This window comes from Sinohyriopsis cumingii, unplaced genomic scaffold (genome assembly GCF_028554795.1).
Source record: "Sinohyriopsis cumingii isolate HCF-2022 unplaced genomic scaffold, ASM2855479v2 utg000837l, whole genome shotgun sequence".
Taxonomy (NCBI): Eukaryota; Metazoa; Mollusca; class Bivalvia; order Unionida; family Unionidae; genus Sinohyriopsis; species Sinohyriopsis cumingii.
Window position 1 is genome coordinate 545,551 of NW_028315936.1, and position 12,789 is coordinate 558,339.

The following is a 12,789-nucleotide window of genomic DNA, read 5'->3' on the forward strand; positions in this document are numbered from 1 at the left end:
GTCTTAGGACACCTACAGAAATTATCTTTTCCGTGTCCCAAGATTTACAAACATGACAGTAGTCAACAAAAAGAACTAAAAACTGTCAAGTTTAGACATTGGTACCACAGATAAGCTGAACCCCCTTCTTCCAGGACTTTAATTTTTCCCAAATTAGTTGGCTTATATGCGAGTATAAACAGTATTAAGTTCTTGAACTGTTTGGTTTGGAAGCATGCATGTTTTACAAACATTAATCTAGTGTGCAAGGTAATTCAAGAATCATACTTCTCCACATAATTATGACAGGGGTTTCAAAAATTATACAACTGTTACCAGACATTTTGCCCAAATGTCAACATATTTACTGGAAATGTTGATGAAATTTATTGTCAATAAATTTTAAGGTGTTGTTGGTTAAAATAAATATGAAATTAATGAAGTAATCCATTACTAGAGGTAATGGAAGAACTATTATTTTCCATTTCAGATTTGCTGTAGTTTCAGATTTAGTATTATTATTCCATTATTCACTTGTTACACTCTCGCCAGTTCGAATGTGTGTTTGTTACATTCTCAATATCTTCAATACTATTTTTTCTATGTTCATGAAACTTGGTCATAGCTACCAAGTGTCCGCTTTTTTCCATATTTGTCACGTATTTTTGATGGCTGTACATTCTTCCTGTTAAAAATCCATTTTTTTACTATAATTTTTTTAAAACAATTTCCTTGCAATTTTCATTTTGTAAAGGCCACCCGGTTCCATCTGAGAGCAAGTGTATTGCAGGGATATAAGGAATTCTAAAATGTGATAGGTTCATTCAAAATAAAGACTACCATGCTAGTATTTAACCACCATACTGGATTGCGCAAACAGTTGCCGATTCGCTGTGTCTCATCTTTGTAATATTCAACTTATAGTGATGTCAAAAACGAAAGCAGAAGATTCAGAATTTTCTCCGCACAGAAATGAAAACAGAACCGGAAGGACAGCTGTGCCATCCTGTTTAGATTTGTGAAACCATCTAGTAAAAGAGAAAACCTTATGTTTTGCAAATTGTGTAATTGTGATTTTGCTATTGGGCATGGAGGCGCCAATGACATAAAACAGCATGAAAAGCTAATCAACGTCAGCTTACTGTTTCATCAACAGCTCAGCCTGTACTTGCGATGTTTGTAAATGCCAGAAAGAACAATGATGCAATTTGATTGAAGTTCGGTTTACTTAATTTCTTTTAGAAATACACATTCCTCAGTTGCTAGTGTTGCTGGCGATTTATTTCACATACAGTAAAATTGCAAATTATTATTCATGTGCTAGAAGAAAAATAGTTTAGTAAAAAATCGCACAGAATTCAGATCATAAAAGAAAGATGGTACATTGGAATCGATAATGACTGAAAAAACACTGTGGAAAAAAGCTCCTATAAACAGCCTGTGTCAGAGTGTGTGTTGCATTCTTGCGTCTTCTGAATGGGCATTTGAATCAAACAGGGTGCCCATTCAGAAAGCACTTTTCCTTCAGTTTTACTCCATATTTGAAGTGAAAATAAAAAATTAGAGTAAGATGAATCAAAGTCTACCATTTTACCCTTGTATGGTACATTTTACCCTTGTATGATACATTTTACCCTTGTATAATACATTTTACCCTTGCATGATACATTTTACACTTGTATAATACACCCAGCTAGTAAGCACAGACCTTCAACAGCTTCTATGTCTCGTAGATCAGGGTCTATGCTGTTAGCTCATAAATTTTAGCAGAGCACATGATATAAACCTTGGACTATATATATTCCATTATTGCACTGGAAACAAGACTATTAAAGCCTTTCTGCCATATTGGTTTTTATGAGGAATTGCTTTTAAATTTGTTCCAGCTGAATTTTCCTGGATGCGGGAGGTCGTGGGTTCGATCCCTGGCTGAGTCATACCAAAGACTTACAAAAATGGTACTAACAGCTGCCTTGCTTGGCGCTCAGCATTAAGAGGTTAGTACTGGTCAGCCTGGTGTCAGGATAATGTGACTGGGTGGGACATCATGCTTCATGTCTGTGGCATGATGCCCCAGTGCTAGACATCACAATAAACTATAACACTGCAGTCATCGTAGTGATATCACTGAAAAATTGTTAAAGCTACGTTAAAAATTCAATTCACTTACACACACCAGCTAAATTTTCTTCCTTTGGGGACTTCTCTTAGAGGATAAATTTTTTAAAAAAGAGCTGTTGAATTTAGTTTTATTTGTTGTGAAAAAATTGTTTTCTCATTTTATTGAAAATTTAAAGTAGTGACGCAAGTTATTTCCTTTGAAGTAAATTGGAAATTGACCACTGTTGATACGTTATTCTCCATTGCTAGCCTTTTCCTAATCTTTTGAAAGCTTAGTGTATGATATATATGTAAACTTTATGATATAACAAATGAAACATTTTTGTATGCTTCCAATCAGAACAACATCTACAAAGATACATAAATGAGATACTGAGAGGTTAGCCGAATTGTCTGGTACAGACTAGCATACATCCAAGATCTGTTGGTGCATTATTAACAAACAATATAAAAGCTAGAGAAAACACATCCAGCCTTTCTGATTCTAAATGTTTGTTATATATGTTACAACTTATTTAATGTTTATTGGAGTTTCCTTTTCCGAATTAAAATAGTTTACTTTTTGTTTTAAAAAGAAACAAAACTAGACAGGCTCTTTTACGGAAAATGATCCACCCTTACTCAGAATCAAACCATGATGTTGAAGAAAAATAAGGATGGATCTGCCATTGTTTTGACACATGTTTAAAACAATGTATTTCAAATCAAACATTCCATAGTTATATGCCATACATACAAGCTTAAAAGTCAACTCCAACTGCAGACAACATCAACCCAGATCTGTCATTGCATCATGTCCTGGCAGAGTCCATCTTGTACATTTTACTGATTACTCATAACAAACTGCCAAGACACAGATCTGAATGTGTGTGGTTTACAGATGGAATTTTAAGTGAATACATATGGTACTGGTTATCAGTTACAGATGGAATTATAAGTGAATACATATGGCACTGGTTATCAGTTACAGATGGAATTATAAGTGAATACATATGGTACTGGTCATCCTCAAAGAAATTTTCTGTTTAACATAAACTGCATGGTGATAGTTATGTAATCATTTTTTATAGCTGCATATGCAACATACTCTGTTATATTTCAGAATTCCAGGGTGTGATCTTTGTGGTTTTTGTCCACAGGAGAACGAAGCAAACAGAGCACACAGCAGGTTTGGCCAGGCTGCCTCAAGCACTTTGTACTGCATTACTGTCAATATCAGGTACTGACACAAAACTTTCTCAGTAGATACTTTATAATACTTAATTATTATAAATGTTAGCCTACTCATTGTTGCTACCTTAATTATTATACTGTGAAAAATTAATATAATCCTAAATAGATAATGTAAGAAATACCAGAAGTTACTTCCCGTACTTGACACTTCTGTTAGAGTTGGTTACAACTCGCTATATTGCCCTGTGCAAGTATCATTGTCTTCTTTAAGAGTTTATATTATTGGCTTCAAAAAATACTTGAATTCAGATAGAAATAAATAATTCTTGCAAGCACCAGCCATATAAACACTTAGTATAATAATAAACGATGGTATTTTTAAAATGTTATATGGCTATGTTTGTGTTACGCTTGTTTTACTCCCCATAGCAGTTTCATTAGCCTACATATGCACATGATATGGCTCTATTCATGATCAAACAAAGCTTGAGGGGCTTGAATTAAATTAAAACCTTTTTTGCCCAATACATTTGCTGTATAGCCAGTATGCTTATTGGCATGGTCCTTTATTCATTCTTTGTTGTACATCATCCATTTAAAACTGATATTTTCAGCTTCTCAGAACCTGCTCAACAGAATTTGGGCAAATTTGAAAGCATTCTAGCATGAAACGTTTTGAAAAATATTTTCAGTGATGCTGATCTGCCAGTGTTACTAAGAAAAACTTGTATAAACTTTACAAAACCAAATTTGACCCAATTTTTAAGCAATTACCCAGGCCTGGATGTCTGTATACAAATGATACTAATCTGCAATCATATGTTGATTTAGTAAAAGCAAAAGTAATGGAAACTCTTTAAGGGACTTCTCTAAAGCCACTCAACAAAATTTGAATAATATTTGACAGAAAACATTCTGACAGAGATAGCTTTTTGAATCTGATACAAATGATGAAGATCTACCATCAAATATTGGCACTGTTACTAAAATAGAAAAACCTAAAATTGATTTCTTCCTAAACATCACTTAACACATTTTACAAAATTTTAAAGAGAGCATCCTGGCTTGAATATCTTGTAGATGTTTTTTAAATGCTACAGATCCTTGTAAAATAAGGCCACTATTGCTAAAAAATTGTAGATACTGATCCACTGTAAAATTAGGTCACTATTACTAAATATAATGGAGATACTAATACTGTAGATACTAATAATAAAAGATCACCATTACTAAAAATGTAAGACCACTATTACTAAATATAATGTAGATACTGATCAACTGTAAAATAAGGCCACAATTACTAAAAATAATGTAGATACTTATACAGTAGAAACTAATAATAAAAGGTCACTATTACTAAAATTATGAGATACTGATCCAGTGTAAAATAATGCCACTATTACTTAAAATAATGTAGGTACTGATCAACTGTAAAATAAGGCCACTATTGCTAAAAATAATGTAGATACTGAACCACTGTATAATAAGGCCACATTTACTAACAATAATGTAGGTGCTGATCCACTGTAAAATAAGGCCACTATTATTAAAAATAATGTAGGTGCTGATCCACTGTAAAATAAGGCCACATTTACTAAAAGTGATGTAGATACTGATCCACTGCAAAATAAGGCCACACTTACGAAGAAAATGTAGATACTGATCCACTGTAAAATAAGGCCACTATTACTAAAAATATAATGAAGATACTGATCCATTGTAAAATAAGGCCATTATTGCGTGAAATAATGTAGCTACTGCTCCATTGAAAAAAGAGGCCACAATTACGTGAAATAATGTAGGTACTAATCCACTGTAAAATAAGGCCACAGTAACTAAAAATAATGTAGATACTGATCCAAGGTAAAACAGGCCCACATTTACTACAAATAATGTAGATACCAGTCCACTGTAAAATAAGACCAATACTACTAAAAAATGTAGAAACTGATCCACTGTAAGACAAGACCACAATTACTAAAAATAATGAAGGTACTGCTCCACTGTAAAATAAGGTTTCTATTGCTAAAATAATGTAGATACTGATCCACTGTAAACTAAGGCCACTATTACAAAAAATGATGTAGATACTAATACTGTAGATATTAATAATAAAAGATCACCATTACTAAAAATGTAAGAGCACTATTACTAAATATAATGTAACTACTGATCAACTGTAAAATAAGGCCACAATTACTAAAAATAATGTAGATACTTATACAGTAGATACTAATAATTAAAGGTCACTATTACTAAAAATATGAGATACTGATCCACTGTAAAATAAGGCCACAATTACTAAAATAATGTAGATACTGGTCCACTGTAAAATAAGGCCACTATTACTTAAAATAATGTAGGTACTGATCAACTGTAAAATAACGCCACTATTGCTAAAAATAATGTAGATACTGATCCACTGTAAAATAAGGCCACTATAACTAAACATAATGTAGGTGCTGATATACTGTAAAATAAGGCCACATTTACTAAAACCAATGTAGGTGCTGATCCATTGTAAAATAAGGCCACATTTACTAAAAATGATGTAGATACTGATCCATTGTAAAATAAGGCCACAATTACTAAAAAATATATATACTGATCCACTGTAAAATAAGGCCACTATCACTAAAAAAATAATGTAGATACTGATCCACTGCAAAATAAGGCCACTATCACGTGAAATAATGTAGGTACTGCTCCACTGAAAAATAAGGCCACAATTACTTGAAATAATGTAGGTACTGATCCACTGTAAAATAAGGCCACAGTAACTAAAAATAATGTAGATACTGATCCACGGTAAATCAGGGGCACTTTTACTACAAATAATGTAGATACCAATCCACTGTAAAATAAGACCACTACTACTAAAAATAATGCAGAAACTGATCCACTGTAAGACAAGACCACAATTACAAAAATAATGAAGGTACTCTCCACTGTAAAATAAGGTTTATATTGCTAAAATAATGTAGACACTGATCCACTGTAAACTAAGGCCACTATTACTGAAAATAATGTAGATACCAATCCACTGTAAAATAAGGCCAGTATTACTAGGAAATAATATAGATACTGATCTACTGTAAAATAACACCACATTTGCTAAAAATAATGTAGATACTTATCCACTATAAAAAAATGGCCACCATTACTCAAAAATATATAGGTACTGATCCACTGTAAAATAAGGCCACAATTATTAAAACTAATGTAGATGCTGATCCACTGTAAAATAAGGCCACTATTACTAAAAAATAATGTAGATACTGATCCAGTGCAAAACAGGGTCACTATTACTACAAATAATGTAGATACTGATCCACTGTAAAAAGTGACCACTAATACTGAAAATAATGTAGATACTGATCCACTGTAAAACAGGGTCACTTTTACTGCTCATAATGTAGATACTGATCCACTGTAAAAAAATGACCACTACTACTAAGAAATGTAGATACTGATCCACTGTAAGATAAGAACACTATTACTAGAAATAATGTAGATACTGATCCACTGTAAAATAAGGCCACTATTTCTAAAAACAATGTAGGTACTGTTCCACTGTAAAATAAGGTGACCATTCCTAAAATAACGTAGATACTGTAAAATAAGGTGATTATTAATAAAAAATAATATAGATACTGATCCACTGTAAAATAAGGCCACATTTACTAAAAATCATGTAGATGCTGATCCACTATAACAAAATGGCCACCATTACTAAAAAATAATGTAGGTACTGATTCACTGTAAAATAAGGCCACAATTACTAAAAATAATGTAGATGCTGATCCACTGTAAGATAAGGCAACTATTACTAAAAATGACCACTACTACTAAAAATAGTGTGGATAGGATCCACTGTAAATCAGGGTCACTCTTACTACAAATAATGTAGATACTGATCTACTGTAAAATATGACCACTACTACTAAAAAATGTAGATACTGATCCACTGTAAACTAAGGCCACTATTGCTAAAATAATGTTGATGGTGATCCACTGTAAACTAAGGCCACTATTACTGAAAATAATGTAGATACTGATCCACTGTAAAATAAGGCCACTATTGCTGAAAATAATGTAGATACTGATCCACTGTAAAATAAGGCCACTATTATTAAAAAATAATGTAGATACTGATACATTGTAAAACAGGTTTACTTTTACTACAAATAATGTAGATACTGATCCACTGTAAAACGTGACCACTAATACTAAAATTAATGTAGATACTGATCCACTGTACAACAAGGTCACTTTTACTACAAATAATGTAGATACTGATCTACTGTAAAAAATGACCACTACTACTAAAAAATGTAGATACTGATCCACTGTTAACTAAGGCCACTATTGCTAAAATAATGTTGATGCTGATCCACTGTAAAATAGGGTGACTATTAATAAAAAATAATGTAGATACTGATCCACTGTAAACTAAGGCCATTATTACTGAAAATAATGTAGATACCACTCCAATGTAAAATAAGGACACTATTACTAAAAATAATGTAGATACTGGTCCACTGTAAAATCAGGCCACTCTGGCTAAAAATAATGTAGATACTGATCCACTGTAAGCTAAGGCCACTATTACTGAAAATAATGTAGATACTGATCCACTGTAAGATAAGACCACTATTATTAAAAATAATGTAGATACTGATCCATTGTAAAATAGGGTGACTATTAATAAAAAATAATGTAGATATTGATCCACTGTAAACTAAGGCCATTATTACTAAATATAATGTAGATACTGATATTCGGTGAAATAAGGCCACTATTACTACAGATAATGTAGGTACTGATCTGCTCTAAATTAGAGCCACTATTAATGAAAATAATGTAGATAGCAATCCACTGTAAAATAAGGCCACAATTACTTAAAATAATGTAGATACCAATCCACTGTAAATTACGGCCACTATTACTAAAAATAATGTTGTTACTGATCCACTGTTAAATAAGGCAACTATTGCTAAAATTAATGTACATACTGATCCACTGTAAAATAAGGCCACTATTACTAAAATAATGTAGATACTGATCCACTGTAAAAGAAAGCCACTATTACTTAAAATAATGTAGGTGCTGATATACTGTAAACTGAGGCCACATTTACTAAAAATAATGTAGGTGCTGATCCACTGTAAAACAAGGCCACTATTATTTAAAAAAATGTAGGTGCTGATCCATTGTAAGATAAGGCCACATTTACTAAAAATGATGTAGATACCGATCCACTGTAAAAGAAGGCCACAATTATTATTAAAAAAATGTAGATACTGATCCATGTAAAATAAGGCCACAGTAACTAAAAATAATGTAGATACTTATCCACTGTAAAACAGGGCCACTTTTACTACAAATAATTTAGATACCAATTAACTGTAAAATAAGACCACTACTACTAAAAATAATGTAGGCACTGATCCACTGTAAGACAAGACCACAATTGCTAAAAATAATGTAGATACTGGTCCACTGTAAAATAAGGCCACTATTACTAATAACAATGTAGGTACTGCTCCACTGTAAAATAAGGTTTATATTGCTATAATAATGTAGATACTGATCTACTGTAAAATCAGGTGACTATTAATAAAAAATAATGTAGATACTGATGCACTGTAAACTAAGGCCACTATTACTGAAAATAATGTAGATACGGACAGTAAAAAGAGGCCACTATTACTAGAAAATAATATAGATACTGATCCACTGTAAAATAAGGCCACATTTACTAAAAATAATGTAGATACTGATCCACTATAAAAAGATGGCCACCATTACTAAAAAATAATGTAGATACTGATCCACTGTAAAACAGGGTCATTTAGTAAAAATAATGCAGATACTGATCCACTATAAAAAAATGGCCACCATTACTAAAAGATAATGTAGGTACTGATCCACTGTAAAATAAGGTGACTATTACTAAAAATAATGTAGATATTGATTCACTGTAAAACAGGGTCATTTTTAATAAAAATAACTAAAAAATAATATAGGTACTGATCAACTGTAAAATAAGGCCACAATTACTAAAAATAATTTAGATGCTGATCCACTGTACAATAAGGCCACTATTACAAAAAAATAATGTAGATACTGATCCACTGTAAAACAGGTTCACTTTTACTACAAATAATGTAGATACTGATCCACTATAAACAAATGACCACTACTACTAAAATTAATGTAGATACTGTAGATACTGATCCACTGTAAAATAAGGTGACTATTACTAAAAATAATGTAGATACTGATCCACTGGATAATAAGGACACTATTACTAAAATAATCTACATACTGATCCACTGTAAAATAAGGCCACTATTACTGAAAATAATGTAGATACTGATCCACTGTGAAAGGAGGCCACTATTACTAAAAATAATGTATGTTCTGATCCACTGTAAAATAAGGACACATTTCCTAAAAATAATGTAGGTGCTGATCCATTGTAAAATAAGGCCACATTTACTAAAAATGATGTAGATACTGATCCACTGTAAAATAATATCACAATTACTAAAAAAAATGTAGATTCTGATCCATTGTAAAAGAAGGCCACTATTACTTGAAATAATGTAGATACTGCTCCAATGAAAAATAAGGCCACAATTACTTGAAATAATGTAAATACTGATCCACTGTAAAACAGGGCCACTTTTACTACAAATAATGTAGATACCAATCAACTGTAAAATAAGACCACTACTACTAAAAATAATGTAGGCACTGATCCACTGTAAGACACGACCACAATTACTAAAAATAATGTAGATACTGATAAACTGTAAAATAAGGCCACTGTTACAAAAACAATGTAGGTACTGCTCCGCTGTAAAATAAGGTTTCTATTGATAAAATAATGTAGATACTGATCTACTGTAAAATAAGGTGACTATTAATAAAAAATGATGTAGATACTGATGCACTGTAAACTAAGGTCACTATTACCGAAAATAATGTAGGTACCAATCCACTGTAAAATAAGGCCAGTATTACTAGGAAATCATATAGATACTGATCCACTGTAAAATAAGGCCACATTTACTAAAAATAATGCAGATACTTATAAAAAAATGGCCACCATTACTAAAAATTAATGTAGGTACTGATCCACTGTAAAATAAGGCCACTATTACTTTAAATAATATAGGTACTGACCCATTGTAAAATAAGGCCACTATTACAAAAAATAATGTAGATACTGATCCACTGTAAGATAAGACCACTATTACTAAAAATAATGTAGATACTGATCCTCTGTAAAATAAGGCCACTATTGCTAAAAAATAAAGTAGGTACTGATCTGATTTGAAATAAGGCCTTTATTGCTAAAAATAATATAGGTACTGATTCACTGTAAAATAAGTCCACTATTACTATAAAATAATGTAGATACTGATATTCTGTAAAATAAGGCCACTATTACTAAACAATAATGTAGATGCTGACTCACTGTAAAATAAGGCCACAATTACTAAAAATAAAGTAGGTACTGATCTGCTTTGAAATAAGGCCTTTATTGCTAAAACATAATGTAGATACTGATCCACAATATAGCCCCTTTTACTAAAAATAATGCAGATACTTATATTATGGAGAATAAGGCCACTATTTCTAAAAATAAAGTAGGTACTGATCTGCTGTAAAATAAGGCCACTATTACTAAAGATAGCACCGATACTGATCCACTGTACAATAAGGCCCCGTTTACTAAAAATAATGTAGATACTGATCCATTTTAAAATAAGGCCTATATTACTAAATATGATGTAGGTACTGATTCACTGTAAAATAAGGTCATTATTACCAAAAAGGAAAAAGCTTTTACATGACTTTATCTTAAAAATCAAATTAACAGAATTTGACTCAGTTCAAAGGTAAGCATCCTGGTATTAATGTCTTCAGAGTTTATTCAAATTATCCTGATTGAATGTACAATATAAACACCATTCCTAAAAGAAAATAGAATAACTTTTGAAATACATCTTCTAATTTTTTAATTACAGCTTCTCAAAAACTGCCTGTTAGAATTCAAACAAATTTAATTAAAAGCTTCCTGGCGTAAATGTCTTTCAAATTGGCTCATGTGATGCTGATCTCGTGTCAGATGTGCCACATTTGCTATTAAAAAAAATATTTAAATATCTTCATCTGGAAAAACGGTCATGACAATTTGACCACATTTGACTGAACGTATTACAGTATAGATGGCTTTTATTTTTTTTTCAAATGTGGCTGATCTGCCATCATATATGGCCTCTGTCATGAATTAGGATTACCCATTCTAAACTTTGATTTCTGATCCACTGTTTTATCTCATCTGCCATCGGAAATGGCCTGTGTCATCAAATAGGATTACCCATTCTAAACTTTGATTTCTGATGTACTGTTTTATCTCATCTGCCATCAGATATGGCCTCTCATTAAATAGGATTACCCATTCCAAACTTTGATTTCTGATCCACTGTTTTATCTCATTTGTCATCTGATATGGCCTTTGTCATCAAATAGGATTACCGATTCTAAACTTTGATTCCTGCGGCATAGCTTTACACATGATATCAGATTTCTACCAGATCGATTTGCATCATTTTATTAATGATATCTCCAATTTATTTGATTTTCTTATATAATTGACAGATCTGTGTACCATAACACATATTGAAAGGTTTCAGTACCACTAATCAGTGGAATTATTGCAGATATTTTCCAGCTATGATCATTGGAATGGGATTCATTTGATTTCAAGCAGATTTCATGGTAGCTTTAGCTTGCTGAGCTTTTTGCACAAGTTTGATCCCCAGCATTTAACTTCATTTTGTATAGTTATGGCCCATTAATGTTAAATACATATGGTCACCCCCTTTTTATAAAACAAATTCGTGTTTAAGGTCCTGTCAGTGTATTGATTGGGACATTTTGCAATGAATCCCTTGCTAATAATGCTTCTAAGCATCACTCGTACATTGAAATGTTAAGCCTAACATAATTATATGCACCCATTTTTTGCTTCATAACCATAATAAAAAGTAAATTGTTGATTAATAGATTGTGTTAAAAATATTAGAATGAGACTTTAATTATTTTTTAATTAAATCAGGAGAATATTTTCGTGATATATAATGATAAATATTATGTTTTCATTCCAAGTCTATATATCTAGAATTATCCCATTACATCACCTTTAATTATTTAATTAAAATTCAAAATTTTACAAAAGTCACAGCTTCGTGTGTTTGCCTTGGACAAACTGCAGAACGACGCTCCTTTTTGCACTGAGAAGTATGTGACTGTATCTTTGTTATTGTGTTATTATTATCATATTTAAAAATAATGGCATGTAAATGTTTGATGAGAATTAGGTCTAGGAAACTGGATTTATTATGTATCAAACAAAATAATTTGGTTCCAATAATATTGACTATTGACCTTTTGGCTCCCTGTGTCATTAGTGTGCTCTCTATTACGCATAGTCTATTT

The 12,789-nt window shown here is 31.7% G+C and overlaps 1 protein-coding gene across 1 annotated transcript in view; it reads left to right on the top strand.

The window, feature by feature from the left end:
- LOC149773176 (complement C3-like) overlaps positions 1–12,789 on the top strand; it is a 519,398-nt gene that overhangs the window by 443,811 nt on the left and 62,798 nt on the right. The window contains exon 30 of the mRNA XM_089946681.1: positions 3,203–3,319. Coding sequence (XP_089802807.1) covers positions 3,203–3,319 — 117 coding nt within the window. The remainder of the gene's footprint in view (positions 1–3,202; positions 3,320–12,789) is intronic.